This window comes from Lampetra planeri, chromosome 31 (genome assembly GCF_965212315.1).
Source record: "Lampetra planeri chromosome 31, kcLamPlan1.2.h2, whole genome shotgun sequence".
Lineage (NCBI taxonomy): Eukaryota > Metazoa > Chordata > Hyperoartia > Petromyzontiformes > Petromyzontidae > Lampetra > Lampetra planeri.
This window is the reverse complement of record NC_136137.1, coordinates 86,782-107,467: the sequence shown is the minus strand read 5'-3', so window position 1 is coordinate 107,467 and position 20,686 is coordinate 86,782. Positions and strand designations below refer to the sequence as shown.

Below are 20,686 nucleotides of genomic sequence, written 5' to 3'. Positions count from 1 at the left end.
GTGACCTCTAGACACTGTCACACTACACACAGTGACCTCTAGACACTGTCACACTACACACAGTGACCTCTAGACACTGTCATACTACACACAGTGACCTCTAGACACTGTCACACTACACACAGTGACCTCTAGACACTGTCACCCTACACACAGTGACCTCTAGACACTGTCACCCTACACACAGTGACCTCTAGACAGTGTCACCCTACACACAGTGACCTCTAGAGACTGCCACACTACACACAGTGACCTCTAGAGACTGTCACCCTACACACAGTGACCTCTAGACACTGTCACCCTACACACGGTGACCTCTAGAGACTGTCACACTACACACGGTTACCTCTAGAGACTGTCACCCTACACACAGTGACCTCTAGAGACTGTCACCCTACACACAGTGACCTCTAGAGACTGTCACCCTACACACAGTGACCTCTAGACACTGTCACACTACACACAGTGACCTCTAGACACTGTCACACTACACACAGTGACCTCTAGACACTGTCACACTACACACAGTGACCTCTAGACACTGTCACCCTACACACGGTGACCTCTAGAGACTGTCACACTACACACAGTGACCTCTAGACACTGTCACCCTACACACAGTGACCTCTAGAGACTGTCACCCTACACACAGTGACCTCTAGACACTGTCACACTACACACAGTGACCTCTAGACACTGTCACACTACACACAGTGACCTCTAGACACTGTCACACTACACACAGTGACCTCTAGACACTGTCACCCTACACACGGTGACCTCTAGAGACTGTCCCACTACACACAGTGACCTCTAGACACTGTCACACTACACACAGTGATCTCTAGACACTGTCACCCTACACACAGTGACCTCTAGACACTGTCACACTACACACAGTGACCTCTAGACACTGTCACACTACACACAGTGACCTCTAGACACTGTCACACTACACACAGTGACCTCTAGACACTGTCATACTACACACAGTGACCTCTAGACACTGTCACACTACACACAGTGACCTCTAGACACTGTCACCCTACACACAGTGACCTCTAGTGACTGTCACCCTACACACAGTGACCTCTAGACACTGTCACACTACACACAGTGACCTCTAGACACTGTCACACTACACACAGTGACCTCTAGACACTGTCACACTACACACAGTGACCTCTAGACACTGTCACCCTACACACAGTGACCTCTAGACAGTGTCACCCTACACACAGTGACCTCTAGAGACTGCCACACTACACACAGTGACCTCTAGAGACTGTCACCCTACACACAGTGACCTCTAGAGACTGTCACCCTACACACGGTGACCTCTAGAGACTGTCACACTACACACGGTTACCTCTAGAGACTGCCACCCTACAAACAGTGACCTCTAGACACTGTCACACTACACACAGTGACCTCTAGACACTGTCACACTACACACAGTGACCTCTAGACACTGTCACACTACACACAGTGACCGCTAGACACTGTCACACTACACACAGTGACCTCTAGACACTGTCACCCTACACACGGTGACCTCTAGAGACTGTCACACTACACACGGTTACCTCTAGAGACTGCCACCCTACACATAATGACCTCTAGAGACTGTCACCCTACACACAGTGACCTCTAGACACTGTCACCCCACACACAGTGACCTCTAGACAGAGTCATTCAACACACAGTGACCTCTAGAAACTGCTTCACGTTTTTTATATATATTGCATTATTACAAATTTCTTGTCTTTGTATTGCAATGTGATACTAAAAATGCTTAACAATGCAGAATTAAATGTTGCTTCACTTTCATATTTTATAATTACAGGATAGAGAGCTTGATTCTGGCGTATTCCCAGAGAATGTAGTAGATAGGCCGCCATCTGTAAATTATGATTTTTGCAAAACTGTATAACTTTCAATGCTATTATTTGAGACGGGCTGTACAACGTTATGCAGGATTGCAAATGTTATAGATCGTTTGACACAACGATTAATTGTAAAGTTTGATAGTTGTATAATTACATGTATAGAGTATAAACTGATCAACTTAAATTTAAAACCACGCTTGACTGCCTCAATGGACTCGTAACAAAAGTCAAGAGTTTCCCAACCTCTTTTGGCATTTCACTGCTGGATGAAGGACTCCCCACTCCACGCCAGTTGTGATCTCCTTTATTGCACTTAATACCGTTGTCAGAAGCCTTTTAAGATCGCCTGCTATGGGTCATTAAAGCGATGCAGTCTGAAGAGTTCTTAAGATAACTGGGGAACTGTAGGGGCTTCCCGCCCTAGTAGGGACTGTGAGATGCAGCTGAGACGTGTACAAATAGGCATGGAGAGGCGCACGCTTCACTGAGAAACGTCAAGAGGAACACGTGGGCCAGGGAGGAGAGCCACATCGTATTGATTGTAAAGGAGGCTGCGCTTGGGAAGGACGAACAACAACTTACTTCTTACCCCGTGAGGATGTAAGACACCCAGACACATGTTGTAAGTGGGTGCACCAAAATCCCCCTATAACCTTCATAGACTGCTGGGGAAAGGGGAGAGTGCTGTTAGCAAGCACCAATTAGGTCCGGCACGGGCTTACGAGAGGGGTGGGTGGCCAAGCACCACGCCTGGCCACTTTTGTATTTCCCAATGGTGATGTTTACTCTCCACACCACGTATTCATTTAAGGCTGAGTCTACCTCGTGTCGCCCGGTCGCGCACTCGCCCCACGCAGCCTCTCCACCTGCTTAGCAGCGGAGTGACTGCACTGGTTGGGGCGACGTTAACAATAGGGGAGGCTGGCGATCACAACAGAGACACTGACCGCTAACAGGAATCGTGTGCACTGATTGATCGAAGCTCGAGGCCGCGTGTGCAAACAGCGGACAAAGGCGAAACCAGCTCGGTTCGCAAACACGGCTCAAGAATGTGGGGAACCACAGCGAGTGGGGCTCCACTGTGGAGAGATGTTGACTACCTCGCCTGCTCTGCGGGGAGTTCGTGGGTTCCATCCCGACCGTGACGCCTGCGTATTTGGAGTTTGCACGTTCTTCCCGTGGTCGCGTGGATTTTTCTTCGGGTCCTCTGGTTTTTCCTTCCACATTTAGAATGAAAATGCGTTCAGAGTATTTGACTGTAATAAATGTCAACACAAGCCACTTCGATGAGCAATCGTTTGTGGCCAGATCTCTTATGAAAAAAGCTACATAGCTCATTGGGCCTTACCGGATAAAATACAAATACATTGGTTTAGTTCAGAGTGTGTGACGGGGAGCGGTGGCGCAGTGGTTAGCCTTCCGCGCTACAAACCAGGCTCCCCTAAGTTCGATTCCTGGTCTCTGGGCTAACATAAGTGGTGAGTGATATCTGAACTTATTCTTGGTCGGGCGTGGTTCTGGACTTCATAGATGGTCGCTCACAGCACTTGGTGTTACTCTTCTAAAGTTCTATACGGGGCAACTTTCTCATTGTTTGTGTGCGATTGACGCTCTGCCATGCACGAGCCCACTCGTGGTCCTATTACAATTCATCATCAGGCATTGTCTATTTACTACAGAATGTATCGTGGCTTCTAGTGATGTCCTGTCCAAACCAATTTAGTTTCTTAAACAATGCCTCTTATGTGTTATTTCCTGTTCGACTGTGGGGGCAATCCATCTAATGTGAATCCGATAGCAGTGGTCTGATCAAAATTTCTCCACCAAATGGGCGCGTGGTTTGGTAGACATCCAGCACTGGTGCATCACCACCAGACCTTGCCTTCATGTTCTCATGGGTTATCGCGATAACTGGAAATCCCAAGTTAGAGAATTGTAGCCTCTTCGATATGAAGCCACGAGCCACCACTGGCTACAAGTATTGAGCACAAGCTTCCAGTGCCCCCAAGCCCACTCCTAGAGCTATGCCTCATTATTGGCCTTGGCGGCTGATAGTACGATTTTAAAATAGCATCATTTTGCAATGTCAACGTGTGACGCATCGCACAGTATTCGCTCACTCTGAGAGAGAGAACGACTCAAGAGGTACAATGAACCAAAGGCAACCGTGAAGGGAGCCAGGCGGTGGCAAAGCTCTCCTTTGTTAAAGGTCCATCAGCCACTTGAACACGTTCCTTCGGAGTGGGCAGCAGGTAGCAACTTGGTTGGACGGCGCATTCGTGCGATCCGTGTCAAGCGGCGCGAGCCCGCCCGAAGCGCTCTATGAAATAAAAATCGAGGGCGTGGCTATGCACGACGGAGACAAAGAATCCCTGGCGGGGGGCAGCGTGGAATTGTTGTTGTTCCTACCTGTACCTGTTGTTACTACCTGTATCACTATACATGCACTGCCTGCTCATGGCGAACCAGGGTATGGCTCAACGCCCACGGGGAGTTTAAGATTTGTGCTACCCATCACATCAGCATTCCTGGGCTACAGGAGGGGCGATACCTACTTTATCCAGGAAATGTTTGGTCCTGATGTATCAGTGAACGCAGTCCTGGACTACAGCAGGAAAACCGCCCATTTTCATTTCTTATAAAGCGTTACCTCTTCCACGAAATGCTTGGTCAGCGTGGAAGAGGCCAATAACACCCCTCCAAAGCTCCCTCGAGTATATTTCTTTCCACTAGCAGTGGAGTGACCACGAATTTTCAGGGCCAGACCTTGACCAGTGGCTATCAAAAGACCCCAGTGGTGACAAGAATCGTCACAATGCTCGTCTGTGCATGGATGCATTACGACTTGGCGACAGCGGTAAATCATTTTCAGATAATTTGGATTTATGCTCCGTTCCCTCGCACGCATTTTGCATGCGGATAATTAAAAGCCAACGTGACCCCCATGCATAGCAAGGTGGTAGCAGGCAAAGATCGGTCTATATGGCCGGTAATGTTTTTGCTGTACTGCCTCCTACTGGCCAGAAAACAGCTGGGCAGGCTTGGACTTAACGGGCATGGATGTATTCCAATTGTGCCCACGCATTCGTTCGGCGCCCTGAGTACAAGCACCAGAGATGGATCATAATCACGTCTGCTTTATCCGCTTCAACTTTAATGCATAATCTGATTTTTTGCTTAAATGTCTTGCGTGCATCCATCGACCACGAATGTGATGCACCATCCATGCAGGAATTGGGTGATGCATATACATGTTGGAACACGTATGACCATGAAAAACACAAGTTAAAGAAATTTGCAGTGAAGGACTTGGTGACCTAATCCTTAATTGTGCGTCTATATGGCTGGTTACATCAGTTAAAACGTGTGGGCAAGTTTGATATTAATGGTTTGTGAATTCATTGTAAGATTTAGTCGTCGTTGTGTCATGACAGCAGATATTTAACATTTAGAGCTTGCGGGATAAAAGGAAATATCTGGGCGAGCTACATGGGTTGGAGATTGTTTGCAACTGATAGCATGTTTTATACACCAGTGTAACACGTAGGCTTTTTGTACATCAGTTCGTATAAAAATGAATAGTATTTTAAGCCAAAGGCAAACTCAATACTGCCACTAAAAGCATCACATTAAATGACACATACAATATTGATGCACTTTTAAACATTCAAGCAAATGCCAAAAAAATGAAAACCAATCATGAGTGGCAAATTATTATTTAATGGATAAACTTCTTGTAGAAATTTTTACCACATTCAGCCTGTAAAATACACAACGGTGTCAATGTATCATGGGGGGCTTGCATTGTAGTTACATATTTGGAGGCATTCCAAAATAAGATATTAAAGGACAATTTCGCTTTCAAGTCGAACCATATAGGACTTGCGGAAGTAAACACTGCATGTGTTTATTCAGAACACCAAGCTGATGCATACCCCACATTTTAAGAAATGAGAACCTTCACACAATTCACTTGAAGTGAACCTGTAGAAGGCATACTTTTATAATAAGACAACTTTAGCATAGAGACTGTGGGCAGGAAAGAAAACTGTTTAAACAATGCCATTCACCAGACAAACAACAAACACCAAGCAGTTGCTTCCCATCTACAGCTGTCCAGGTGTATGGTGCCGTGTGGGATGAATCATCGCCATCATCAGCCACGATCAATCCCACCGCTGGACGTTGGCCTTCCCAATGCGTCGCCATCTCTCGCGATCCTGCGACATGCAATAATCGTTGGGTGGATCGAGAGATGTATATAATGGGTCACCACATTCAAAAGATGTCTGGAGCAAGTTGTCACGCAGCATCCAGCAGTGAGCACTGTGGTGTCATGCGGGCGGTGAGAGGGCCAGCCGTCGGGGGCCGGGTGGTGTGGTAGCTTTAGCGACGGTCGTTGGTGCCGCTGCCACGCTTGCCGGTGAACAGGTGCTTGGGCTTGAGGTCGGGGATGTGTCGGTCGCCCTCGCCTCTCCTGCCCTTGCGTCCCATCGGCTTCTGAGACTTTTTCATTATTAACTTCGCCTTCTTGGCCATCTGCAGATTACACGGAAACAACACAGACGGTAAAGCACTCAAGACATTTTGCGAGGTGGTAAAGGTGCAGGCAGGCAGCCCTGCAATTGATTGTGCTCAAGGCCACTGCTGGCAAAAGGGAGCCTCCAATAGAGGGAGCTTGAGAAGGCTCCTCTGAAGGGTATTTGGCTTACTCTTCCATGCTGACCTGACCTCCACAGGACCTGCCGATCAACTGTAACTGTACCAATTATCCTGCTGGATGGACAGAGGCGGGGGGGGATATTTAAGAAATTCCAAATCTTTAATCTGCCACGTCGGGAAATCAAACCGGTGACGTCTGCAATGAAAGTCCAGTGTGGTATCCATAACACAATGGCAGCAACTACATGACTTTTGCTTCCAAAATAAATTAAGAGGTGGTCGGCTGGCTCAAAGGTCAGAGCACTGAGCTGGTATTGGCCAAGAACCTGGGTTCATATCTCAGCAGCCAGCTGTGACTCAACGGGAGTTTATGAACCCGGTCAACTATGAGATAAAAAACACATCCATCGCATTAAATTTGGTTTTGCACTTCATTTCGCAAAATTCGAGCTCTGAGATTAAAATATAACAGTTTGACTGTTGTGTTAAAAATTCACTACATCAGCGCTCTTCACACATTTTTAGAGGGGGGCCACTTTCGCCAAGGGGTGCTTTAACATTTGTATATTGTTGGCGGCCGCACGTCAGAGGCTTCACTAAAGGCCACCAGCGGCCCGTGGGGCTTGCAATAAAGAACACTGCACTATATCATGGCGGATGGCAAGTGCTGCCCCCTAGTGTGGATAAGAGGTCACTTGAAGGGATCTCAGAAGTAGTTCTGTGTTATCTCCTTCTGCGAACCATTATTCAACACAGGATAATACACCATTGCTGTTCGAGTTCCGAATAGGTTGTGCTTATCATGATGCTTTTAAGACAGCACAATGAGTATACAATTGAAGATTAATTGAAGACTAAAACATAATTTCATTTAAAATATTTCACTTCACATTTTAATATTAATAAAATCATACCCATGCAAAAGCATAGTATATTTATTGCCAGTTTAAAAATGTATTTAAATACTGTCGTGTCTAGCTTACAAACACGGCATTGCAAAGGATAACGTTTATACTCCAGCCCACGACCAAGCATGGTGGTGGCACACCCATGGTCCAGGGCTTTGGAGGCAAGGGTTGGTAGATCACACGGGTGTGTGAAACTCCCAAACTGGGCAACAAAGTAGCCGGGAGAAGACAGGAGGTCGGGTGGATCATTGAATCCAACTGCATGGACCTTTGACGGTTATCCCCTTCGTATTTGCGCGTGTTTTCTGAGGACACTCCAGTATCCTCCCACGTGCAAAGCAGTCATGAATGGAATTTTCCAAACATTTAAATAAAAGACCCGCTTCAAAACAAATTTGCAGACTGATGTTTTCCTGAACAAAGTAAATAATTCTCATTCAACAATAACAGGTTAATAAAACCAAATACCAAGATGTTTTCTGTAGCCTACAGTAAATCGTGTGTGGGCCGCACAGTCATCCCCAAGAAGCCACCAGGAAACCGCTCGCTGGCATGCACCGGAGCTGATGAGATCACGGCTACGTGATGCTCGATGCAACGAGGCAAACGTGTCGATGCCGCCCACGGCGAACAGGGCGTTGTACTGTACCTCCAGGTCGCGCACGCCCGACTGGTCACGCGGGGGGCGGGAGTTGCTGCGGCTGCGCGCCCGCGCAGTGGACTCCACCGACTCGCCACGCTTGCGCTTGCGCGTGACGCTGCGCGAGCGCTGCGTCGCGTAGTGGGCCTACAGAGAGGACGCCACCGAGGGGAGGGTTAAACGTCAGAACAAAGCCAGTCCATGGCACTGGTAAAAGCCTTTGGGGGAGTATTGAAATAATGTAACAAAAATCGAACTTTGACAAAAAGGTAAGTTGAAAAATTCAACCCGTTCTTCTGCTAAACAATATTACAGAGGCTGTAAAAAAGGTATTAACGACACAGGCATCAACAATGAATGTATTACAAGTAAAATGCTCAAGACAAACGGGAGGGTGCAGGGTAATGTGATGGTGACGCTCACCCCATCCTTGTCAGTCATGTCCAATCCAAGCTCCGTCATCTCTTTCTCCAGCGTCTTCCTCTCGACCTGGTAAAACAAAAGCAACGGGGGTGAGCACTGAACGTGAACAAACACGGCCCCCTCCCACAGCGCCGAGTCTTTCACCGCAGAAGGGGACATGGCAAAATATCTGGGGGGGTGGGAGACGGGGAGAGGCGGTGGTGTGAAGGTGGTGGGCCGGCGGCGGTACCTTCTTGGCGGTACGGGGCATGTGGGTGCCAGACTCCTTGAGGCGCGACTCGATGATGCGCAGCTGCTTCTTCTCGCGGATTCGTGCGGCGAGCGTGCGGATGTGGTGCGCCTCCTCGTCCTCGCTCTCGTCGTCGCTCTCATACTCGCCCGCCGCCACGCGCAGGCCCTCCTCCTGCTCCAGCTCATCCAGTTTCTGGCAGTGCCGACGGGAGTCGCCGCATGATGATGCAAAAAGCAACGGTTATGTTCAAATCCAGATCAAAGCAAATCTTCCCTGTGTCATTTGGCTCACCAAAATCAGATTCAACCATTTTTTTGTTCTCAAATTATTTAATTCGTACATATTTAATACATTGTAGACAGCGTTCCAAGTTCATTTTGATCATCCTTTTAAAAGAGCCGTTTAGCTCAATGGGCTTTAAAGTCTAATTTTATTTTTGATGGGCCTTGAAATGCCACCGGTGACAAGCTCCTTTTAGCCAAAATATCCCCCAGACATTCTAGCTCAGGGATGTAACCTTTCTGCACGTGGGCCACAATGGTGGAAATCAACTACGCGGTAATTCTCAAGTTCGAGCAACGTCACTCTCGTAAATGTGGCTTCACATTTGCGACGCCGCTGTGTTCACAACAGTGCCCACTGCGGGATAGCCCGTTCAAGGCAACCGGCCCCGCCGCGCGTTTGCCGAGTATCGTGCGACCATGGTTACTGGTGGGTCGGTCAAAACCAGGGTCCGTAGGTTGCATAACCCATGCCTGATAACCCCATACTTGTCAACCCCTTATCAGTGCCTACCTTATTACAGATCAAATCAGACTATTGGTCACCCCGTGCCCTTAGAAATCTCAACGTTCATCCTACAAAGCCCCATCACAAGGGAGAAACACAAAGAAAAAAATGTGGCCCATATTGAAACGGCTGTACACTGTATGGACCTGAAAACTCAATTTCCCTGTACAAGAATACAGGTAAACTGTATGGATTAACAGGTAAGCAATCCTAACAATCCAAACTTCCGCACTTGTTGTTTCCCAAGAATTTCCCGCGGAGCCGCCGAGTGGCCAGGCTGTGAAAGGCACCTTCAAGATGTCGGGGTCCACGAAGTCGGCGATGTTGTGTCCTTCCCACAACTCGGGGACAATGTCGTACCGCTCGCTCTCCTTTACATCCCAGTGCTCTGCATGACGCGACACCACCACACAACACACATTGCATGCTTACGAAAATCTACACGCATGTCAATATTCTTCAAGTCTCCCGCGTAAATGCAGTCTATATGTGGATAGTTGTTTCTGCACTCAGCTCTGGGAAGGGCGGTGATAAAAATTAATACGATAACAGTATTTGATTTGTGCCTGTTCACTCTTGTAAGTTGCTCGTGCATGCATTATACAGGCATGCGATTCTTGTTGCTACAATTCTGCAACTCCTCCCCTCATGGTTGCAACCGTTATGGAGCTGTGTAAATTTGCGGATCACCAGCTACAATGGCCAGGCAATTGGGTGAAGAATTAGCAGGATTGCTCACTTTGCATTTCAAGGATGTAGTCGTCACCCATTTCCATTTCCAAGTCTCGCTCCTGCAACAGAACGACACGTTGACACTCCATTCACCTCCTCAAGAGACCACAGTGACAAAGATATTGAAGAATTATAGATCCTGTTCAGGGCGCTTTTGCACACTTCTAACAAACACATTAAGGCCGTTGACACCAACGCAACACAGGAAAATGCAATCTACTCAAATACTTGAAAATGTCGATAGAAAACTGTCGAGGCAACACAATCAAAACATTTCACGCAATCATTTTATGAAAACATTATTCCCTTCCCCAATTTTACTCCAGAGAGTAATACTTGTCGCATGAAAGTCAAAGCATTATTTGTAATTCTCAGAGCTGGAATTAGCCTAATTGACAGTAAGAATACATTTAATGTGCTAATTCTAAGGCAAGTCATTTCTGAATCACTACATTTGAGAACCCGGTTTCATTTCCAGTGGCCACCAGGACGTCAGTAGTGCCAGCATTGGCGCAATGACCTTTGAGCCACCGGTCACCTTCATACAGTCATAATTGACACTAAAAAGAATTCACAATACTGAACTGAACGTTATGAAGCTGTATTACAAGTGCACTGGGGCAGTGCAGAAATGGCTCGCTGTAGGGATTCACTACTGCGCAAGGGATGAGTGACCCCACCAGTCTGCGCTTCGGAGCGCTGGTCTCCATTTCACGTTTCTTCAGCGCCCCCTCTGGGATGAACGGCAATCGCTCCTGCACAAACATCACGATCCATTCAAATCAGGGCATGCGTTTTATTTATTGCGTCTGATCAACTCTTTAAGATGCAACCAAAACCAGAAATCACTTATCTTGTGCATACATACCTGTGTTCTGGGCTGTCTAGATGTGCGACTGAAACTACGTTAATACCGAGGCCTTAAGATCGCCGGGTCAGGCACAGCTGCCACAATGCGCTCAACTAACGTCACGAATGATGATGCATTAAAAGTTATGTCAGCAGTGCATTAGACACACGGTTGATCAAGCTTGTTAAATCTTGCTTCTCATTAACGAAGCTTCAAATGTATTACAGCACAGGACACATCCCAGGGTAAGCGTCTGAAGAATCAACTTGTTTTAATTCAGGTCGCATTATTCTTCAAAGCAACACACTACTACGGATGCCTGTTCAGTTGACGGGAGTGAGCTAGCATAGGCTCACCTTGGCGTCGCGCTTGGCGGGCATGGCCAGGTGCAGCCGGTTGAGCACATCGTTCACCTTCTTTCCCTTCATCTTGGCGTCCACACGATGGGTCAGCAGCTGGTCGCACGCCTGTAACACAGCGCCAGCATGTTTTCAAAATGGGCGGGATGATACCAGAGTAAGCGTAATGCAAGGACACGACATTTCTAATGATGTAGAAAAACGGATGTGAAAGATTGTTCCAACTAATATTATGTACAACATTAAAACACTGCAGAAAGCAAGCATTGTGACGACACCAAAGCAATAACCGCATACGATTATTAATTTAAAGATTTACCTCTCCAGGGAGTCTATTAATTGCCACAATTGAAGAACCCATTGTTTTTGCCATCTCGCTTGTAATGTAATTTGTGTAGTTTTTTGTATACATTTCATTTGCATATACTACTTGCATGCACACTTACACAAAATGAGAAACATTGATGCATGGAATCATGAGTCATAAGGATTGTTATATATTGATGTATTGATGCATGGTTAAACCCCTATTTGTGATACTGTAACAAATAATGAAGCACGCTAGTCATTCCAAGAGTCCGTACATATGTATGTACGTTGAACTTATTTCACACTGTTTGTAGCCAGCCGTGCGTATCATAGGCGCGTACGATACAAACCTCGGTTTTGACTTTAATGACTCCTTCTTCAGTTAGGGTACTCGTCTCGATCACAAGAATATTCTCCTTCTCAAAGTCCTCAAAGACTTTCTGATGAGAAAAGATGCATATGTATTACATATGGCTCGTAGTTGAGAAACAAAACACCGACATGCGGGTTAAAGCAACATTATTTTAAACGGATGAATACAAGAGACATCTCGTACCCTCTTGTCCTCCGGCAGCTCAGACAGACGCACGACATCGCACTTGTTGGACACGATGATGAGAGGCTGTGGAAAAAGACGACAACAAGCTGGGTTAATTACACGCAGGGCCGCGACACAGCCGACAGATGAATTGGCACTTTCCTATCAACTGTGATTTGACAATTTGTCACGACCTAACCAAAAATGTTTTCTCTCATTGTTACAAGTTCAAATAAACTCCTTAAAAAAGTTTTTTTCAAAACGGTTTTATTAACAACTCGGTTTAACTTACGGTCGAGACGTACATCAATGATACGGCGCCTGCTCCCACATCAACACTTAATTTAATTAATTGATTATTTCCATAACTCGTTCACACGGAGCAGGCGATTCGAGAGTTGATGGACTACGGCGTTTTTTACCTACACAAATATATAAATAAGGCGTCCATACAAAATGTAAATTGCTTTAAAGTAGTGAATCGATTGATTAATTGATGCCAATTTTTATACAGGCATGCATTCTCACCGGATCTGAGTACGTGTGCAAAATGTAGAATTGATTAGACAACAGGAATTAGACTAAATTTTGATTACAAAATTTGACCACGACAAACATAGGAGTCAAGTTAAGTAAAACCGTTGAAAAAATCCATTACTTTAGTCCAGTTTGTATTGTATCATTTATATTGACGCAATCATTGATGTCTTGTTCTGTCTTATTCATTACATTAAACTATTTGCTTACAATTGACATATTGGTAATGCAATTGGTACAGGCCGAGTTTGATGTATTATGATCTTATGAGGGAAAATAAGCCACAAGGCATCAAGAGAGTAACAAGCAAAACACAACATGCCCTTAACTGGCACATACGTGCCTTAAAGCACTGTATAACCTTCACCCAACAGATTTTTCTCAGTTCAATAGCGGTATGACAACCACGTAGCACCGAATTACCTGGAATGTCTGATCTTGTCAGATCTCAGAAGCCAAACAGGCTTGCGTTCAGATGGGTGACCAGCCATGCACACACAGGGCAGCAGATGGTGCTATATGTTGACCACCTTCACCAGCCCACAACTACCAGAGTGTAGAAATTTGGAGGTCCTCAGGCAGCAATGGATTTAAAAACAAGCTATAAAAGCATACGCGGTACCGTACCCACGGTACAAAATGTACATGTCAGTGACGAACAACCATGGCGAGCCAAGCCGTCGCAAGGTATCGACGGACCTTGTTAGCAAAGAGCGGGCGGATGTTGTTGAAGAGCTCCAGCTGCTGCTCGAGCGAGTGGCCACACTGCTCCGAGGGGTCGGTCACGTAGAGCACGGCGGCGCGCAGGTGAGCCAGCGCTGTGATGGCCTGCATCTCGATGGTGTTCCGCTCCTCCAGCGGATGGTCCAGGATGCCAGGCGTGTCCACCACCTACACCGCGCACATTGCGAGCGAGCACGAGGGACACAATCAACCCCAGATATCAACATCGGCATTCCTTGCTGTGCAACAGCGTTGTGACCGTGCAATATTCTCTCATTATTTGCAAGGGATACGTTCCGAAGATGCTCGAATAGAAAATTTTGTGGATAATATTTAATGAATTAGCGAGAAATACATTAATAAGCAATAAAAAACATGAATTATGATATCTCTCATCGCTTTATCTCATCACTATCTCGCACTCTCTCATCATTTCATCACTTAATCTCACTCCCACACCTCCAATTAGCACAGTGGGCTACCTTCAGTGCGAAAGAAGTTAATATTTTATCTCATCACTTTCTCAATCATTCTCTCATCACTTTCTCTCGATGCAGTCGTGTAGAGTTCCAGATAAGCTATTCGTGGAGAGCCAAAATCGCCGATAGCAAATTAGTGAATAACGAGGTAATACTGTACTTAATTTTAACGCTTGCAGGCTGCCAACAAAAACAAGCGACTTATTGGATGGAAAAGGATACACGTTGTGACCACAAACTCGATCCATGCCTTGAACGTCACACGACAGCACCAAATTGCTTGTAAAAAAAAAACAGCCTTCTTTAAAACCACTTGAGATGTTGTCTAAAACAATGATATGCATTTTACACATAGCATGGTGGACGTTAGTTTGATCGGACATGTTTTCCAGCAGAGTGAATGTGATTTCTGCTGAGGCCGTGCTTATCCTCTAATCATCTATAGACAGTGGCGGAAATTCCACATTAATAAGACCGGGGGCGGGGGTGTGAGGCAAACCACAGAACAATCACTGTTGATGTCTCACAAGGTGTTATTCACCGTGGAGAGCAAAAGGCAAATAGAACCCCTGGCCAAAATTTTAACTGTGCTACCTAGAAAGAATTCACAAGGTGCACCTCTTTTGAGAGTGCGAATGACAAATTGTGTCTAGAGGCACCGTTGACACTCACCTGCCAGCGCAGGTACTTGTAGTCCATGTGTCCCACAAACAGGGACTTGGTGGTGAAGGCGTAGGGCTGCACCTCCACATCAGCGCGTGTGATCTGCATGGCATGAGGGCCACAAAACCAAACGCAAGATAGGCTTTAGATACTCTACGTTAATACCACAACTAATAATAAAACACGATTTATAACGTGCACATTTTAAGAATTGGACGTGCAGCCAAAGCTCAAGCTGCCCAATACACCGGCCTTAACAGGAGGGACGATGGAACAGGTTGAGTTGGTACTTGAAGGTGGATGGTGCTTGGTTACTGGGAGAGTACAGACGATTGGTGCAGCTACTATTATTTCACTAAGACATTACATTAGTGTTTTGGACTATGACCAATATTATGTTATATTTATCATATATGATCATATATGTTTATCACCTACACTTGCTTTAATAACATGGAAGTTAATACACGCGCGTAGAAGCATGGTTTTCCAAAGGCACAAAGAACTTACCTTGTTGATAAAGCTGGACTTTCCAACGTTTGGGTAACCACACAGTAGCAGAGTTCTTGTGTTGGGGTCGATGGATGGCAGACGGGACAAGTGCTGACGAACTTTAAACACAAACACAACAATGAGCCTCCTGTGTTTTCTGTTCAATTATAGCAGCAAGAGCACTAATTAAGAAAAATAAAATATTTAACAGGAACAGCACTAATTAAGAAAAATAAAATATTTTACGCATCATATATTGTATGTAAAAGCACCAATTGTGTTAACCGATTCAAGACAATAGGCTGTAATAATGCACCGATTCATCTATTGCGATGCTTATACGCATCAAATGGTGTCCGAATGACGACTGTTATGTGCGGTTACATTTCGGGGAAAGGGGGCAAACGAAACTATACAAACACGACAGAAACGCAAGATGGGTAAAATGTGACTAAAATATTTGTATAAAATAACAATCCAGATTCGTAACAAAGTTTCAAGTCAAAATTTAGATTCGTAACAATTTAACTAATTTCTAGGAGTGGGCGGACGATTGAACAGTTACAGGCATACCACCCACCTTGCTCCAGGTACTCCAGACTCTGAGTCTGTCGCTTGATGATGGTGCACATTCGGCCCAGGGCTGCTCGCTTGAGTTGCTTACATCGGTACAGCGAGTCCCCGTACTTAAGTAGGCGCACGTAGTCCTTCGCCACGCTGGGCGGCAACGACAACAACCACGGTCAACTCGCAACATGGGCCCACCGGGACTTGGTTCCTTTTTATAGTGCTGTGTCAATACATTGCTGAAAGCCTCCCAAATCCACGCCGGTAAGGTGACCATGCTTCACTATGCTGGTCAGTGCGAGTTGGGGAAGAAGCGAGTCCCATGACGAGTTCAGATATCACTCGCCACAGATGTTAACTATGGGCAGGAATTGAACTCATGTCCGTGGATTCAGAGCACAGTGCGCATTGGAGGAAATGCGGAAGACAAGGAACATTAAAAGAGATATTGCAAAACAGTATTAGTAGAACATTGATCTATGTGGGATATTGATAGCATTATTTTAAATTAAACTTAACAGTAACTTACTTGTCAATGAGGTTTTTCGCAATGTTGATCTGTCCCAGTGCCAATTTGTAGTGATCTTTGTCGTACAAAACGTTCATGAGGTCAGCATAAAATGGATGCACATCCTGAAAGAAAAAAACATCGTATGTTATCAGATGCAATGTACAAATCGCAAGTGGTGCTACCGACTTCTAAAAATGCTAATTATATGGAAGTATATTTTACAAGCAACAAAATGAATGCGTGTGCAGGCCAAATATTGAGTTTCTAGTTTCGTACTGAATATTGAATAATTGCACTGAGGATGTTGTTCATTCGACTATCATATCTGGTTTCAAGCCGATAGGAATTTAACGTTTTTCTTAGCATTCACGAGGTTAACAAATGTGTTCACAAATGTGTTCACAAATGTGTTCACAAATGTGTTCACAAATGTGTTCACAAATGTGTTGACAAATAAAAAAAATGTGGCATTGAAAGGTTCGTGTAATATAACGCCAGCCTGCCCTACTTTAAGGGTACATCGAAACATCTGGCCACAAACACTGCGTGTAAGGCAAGATGCACTATTTAGAGCAGGGGTATCCAAACTTTTTGCAAAGAGGGCCACACTTGATAAAGTGAAGATGCCCGGGGGCCAATAGATCCTTTTGACATTGTTTTAACCACAAAAGTTACGTGGGAATACACACTGTTATAAAAAAAAGTCATTGTCACAATTACCTTCATTTTTCAAATGACAATGTAACCAAATATAAGCCACTCAGGCAGACGTGAACTCTAAAAACGCAATTCTGCCTTTCATTCAGTCAGATAACATTGAACAAACTGTATAGAATACTTTAAATTTCCATGAGCTGTATGATGTATTTATTCTGACAGAGCTAGCGATCCATAAATAACACATTATAAGACTGAAGCTGCGGGCCATATGAAATCTGACCGCAGGCCGTGATTGGCCCGCGGGCCGGACTTTGGACATGCCTGATTTAGAGTGTGCCTGGATCACAAGTCGTGTAAAATCTTGGCCTTACATCCATTTTAGGGAAGTCGGTGAGGATCTGGCTCAGCCTGTCATGGTAATTCTGCTGCGTGTACTTGATCTTGCGCATGTAGAACTGGCGAATGCGGGCGATCTGGTAGTGGCGGTGGATGACCGTGGGCGTCTTGCGCTGGGTCTTGGACAGCGTTATATCTATGAAGTCCTGTAATGAAGAAATGCGTGTTAATACATGCCCTGAACGCCCACACAAGCCCTCTAAAAACAAATGACAATGTTTTCGACTGGCTGCCATATAGTTACCATTGTTCAGCAATCCCACCCAGACTATCCTAAACACTCCCGAGGTTAGCACGCTCAACCCAGCGAAAGGTCGCCGTACCTCAAATTATCACGGTTGGTTACGTGCGGTGCGAAAGAAGTTCAAGCTTAAATACACATTCGAAGACCCCATATGCATACTACCACATCTCTCCTTGGTTCAGTACAGCATCCCCGACTCCCTCTCAACCCCCTACCCCTCATAGCCCAGCCCTCCTTGCTAGCCAAACAATCCCAGCACCTCTAATCCGTCACAGCACCCACATCCCTCCCAGTCCACTCTCAGCACACCTATCAATCCCAGAACTTGTTAACCTCCCAGCCGAGCGCTCCCGAGGCTTTACAGCTCCGTTACCACAGGCCTGCACAAGGCCTCATGGACCACGGCCGCACCAACTCCACACCGACCGTCATCCCAACTCTCAACACAGCTCAATTCAACTCAACCCGGTCGCGCATCTCCCCGCGGATTGGCACACCTTGGAGGTAGGGACCACCATGATCTTCTTGAAGTTGTAGAGCGCCATGATGACCACGTGTGCGGTACGACTGCTGCTGCTTCACCTCTCCTCGCCACGTGCTACGCGCCTCCTCTTCCGGTGTCCGCGGTGCGCATGCGCCTTGCCACCACCTTCTCCCCCCCCCCCTGCAACTCCTATTGGTCGACGAATGAAAACACATGACGCGCGGTAACCAATCACGCGCCCGTGTTACCGCGGGGGAAGTCTCACGAGAATGGGGCGGCGTTTCCGCGCGACTTCGCGGTGGCGTCACGCGGATTCATCAGTGGCGATTCAATTCCGCGATTCCAACGATTCGATTCCGCCTTAAACGATCCGCAAAATGAAATGTACTCTCATCAGTGTAAAGCCTCATCATCATCACACATTTATTTATGCAAAACTAGTTACTACTGGCCAAGACTAATTAGATAACCTATCAAAATTGAGAGAAATAAAGCATAATTGTAACCGTTCTGATAGCTACAGGCTTCGTGCCGCTTGTAGCGAATCATCAAGTAATACATTGTTTAAGTGAATACAGACACACACACAGTGCACACACACAGTGCACAGACACACACAGTGCACACACTGCACAGACACACAGTGCACAGACACGCACACACACAGTGCACAGACACACACACACACAGTGCACAGACACAGTGCACAGACACACACAGTGCACACACTGCACAGACACACAGTGCACAGACACGCACACACACAGTGCACACACACAGTGCACAGACACACAGTGCACACACACAGTGCACAGACACACACACACAGACACACACACAGACACAGTGCACAGACACACAGACACACACACACAGTGCACAGACACACACAGTGCACACACACAGTGCAGACACACAGTGCACACACACAGTGCACAGACACACACACAGTACACACACACGGTGCACACACACACACACGGTGCACAGACACACAGTGCACAGACACACAGTGCACAGACACACAGTGCACACACACAGTGCACAGACACACACACAGTGCACACACAGTGCACACACACAGTGCACAGACACACAGTGCACAGACACACAGTGCACAGACACACACACAGTGCACAGACACAGTGCACAGACACACAGTGCACAGACACACAGACACACACACAGTGCACAGACACACAGACACACACACAGTGCACAGACACACACACAGTGCACAGACACAGACACACACACAGTGCACAGACACACAGTGCACAGACACACAGTGCACACACACAGTGCACAGACACACAGTGCACAGACACACAGTGCACAGACACACAGTGCACAGACACACAGTGCACAGACACACACACAGTGCACAGACACACACACACAGTGCACCCACAGTCACACAGACACACACACAGTCACACACATGTGATTGATTAATCAAACAAACTTAATATTTGGAAATGTAATGCAATACAACACACAGAGTCGGTCAACACACAACTAACGCATCGCCTGGCTGATTACTGTTGTATATGTTGGGTATGAAAATTTTGAAAATAATAGTAATCAAATGAAATTTGGCCAAATGTGTAACTATCCGGAAATATGTTAATTTATGTAATTATGCACATTTAATTATGCCAATTCGAGAGGTAATTGTAGTAATTATGCGAGTGGGTGTAATTATGATGATGCAAGTCGTTATGATAACCAGACCCCGCCTCGGTGACGAGGGTGGGTTATCGATCGGAATAAGGCAATTAATCGTATGCAGTTATGCAGGTGTGGTGTAAGTATGCAAGATTAACTTAGATTAACTCGGCATCGTTGTCTAGGTTCGTCTCATTCTCGCTTATATTTTTAGGTCCCCGGTTCACCCCGTTATCGCTTTAACATTTACTGAGTATGTATGTGTGTTTATTAAGGTCACCAAGTTCAGATCTCAACGCAGAAGCAGATCTTATGCATAGATTTCAGGAAGGAATCACACAACCACTTCTGTATTAATCAATTTATTACTAATTCAACCTCAACTATGATATAGTATGCGAACTCTCAATCCCGGAACGTCAACACGGCATCAATACAGTATCATCAATGATTGTCTGATTTCACTTGACAACGGCACATGGATCCCGCATAACGCGATGGTTGTTAGTGAGAGAGAGAGTCGTTAAAACATGCAAATACTATGCTAAGAAAAACCTTAACTTTAATGAATGATTATACTCAATATTGTTCACGCAGTACCGCCCTCCTTATTGATCATACGCAACCCTTATCACGTTGTTAGCACCTTGGGTCACGGGACAGTTGAATATTCTGTAGAGGATGCGAGTACGTGCGGCGATTATGACTGAAAGATACTTGAAAGATTATACGGCGATAAAAAAAACACAATCAAAACAGTTATTATTCTTAAAGGCACCAATCTCAACAGATACATCGGCAGGTTATCTGACAACAGAATGGCTCGGAGTAAGGGCCTGCGACGGTTCTCCTTTTCCGAAGATCGTTATCTTATCAAGTTTACTAATTGGGGACCAGATCACCTGATAAGGATCTGGTGGGCCACCACTCC

General features: G+C 45.9%; 1 protein-coding gene across 1 annotated transcript; it reads right to left on the bottom strand.

The window, feature by feature from the left end:
- Positions 1–5,593: 5,593 nt before the first annotated feature.
- On the bottom strand, positions 5,594–18,246 carry GTPBP4 (GTP binding protein 4). Its single transcript, XM_078608865.1, has 17 exons — positions 18,101–18,246; positions 17,335–17,505; positions 16,322–16,425; positions 15,806–15,942; positions 15,244–15,344; positions 14,743–14,835; positions 13,568–13,759; positions 12,350–12,415; positions 12,144–12,233; positions 11,482–11,592; positions 10,956–11,030; positions 10,283–10,334; positions 9,834–9,931; positions 8,752–8,946; positions 8,523–8,588; positions 8,109–8,246; positions 5,594–6,428 (listed from the first exon to the last, which is right to left on the bottom strand). The coding sequence occupies exons 1-17, from the start codon at positions 18,146–18,148 to the stop codon at positions 6,276–6,278; spliced, it is 1,890 nt and encodes a 629-aa protein (XP_078464991.1). The 5' UTR covers positions 18,149–18,246; the 3' UTR covers positions 5,594–6,275.
- Between the last annotated feature and the right edge of the window lie 2,440 nt (positions 18,247–20,686).

Coding starts and splice junctions, on each gene's coding strand:
- GTPBP4 (XM_078608865.1), bottom strand. CDS start 18,148: ATGGCGCTCTACAACTTCAAGAAGATCATGGTGGTCCCTACCTCCAAG. Junction 14,836..15,243: donor AGTCCAGCTTTATCAACAAG/GTAAGTTCTTTG, acceptor CATGCCATGCAG/ATCACACGCGCTGATGTGGA. Junction 10,335..10,955: donor GCGCTCCGAAGCGCAGACTG/GTGGGGTCACTC, acceptor GTTCTGTTGCAG/GAGCGAGACTTGGAAATGGA.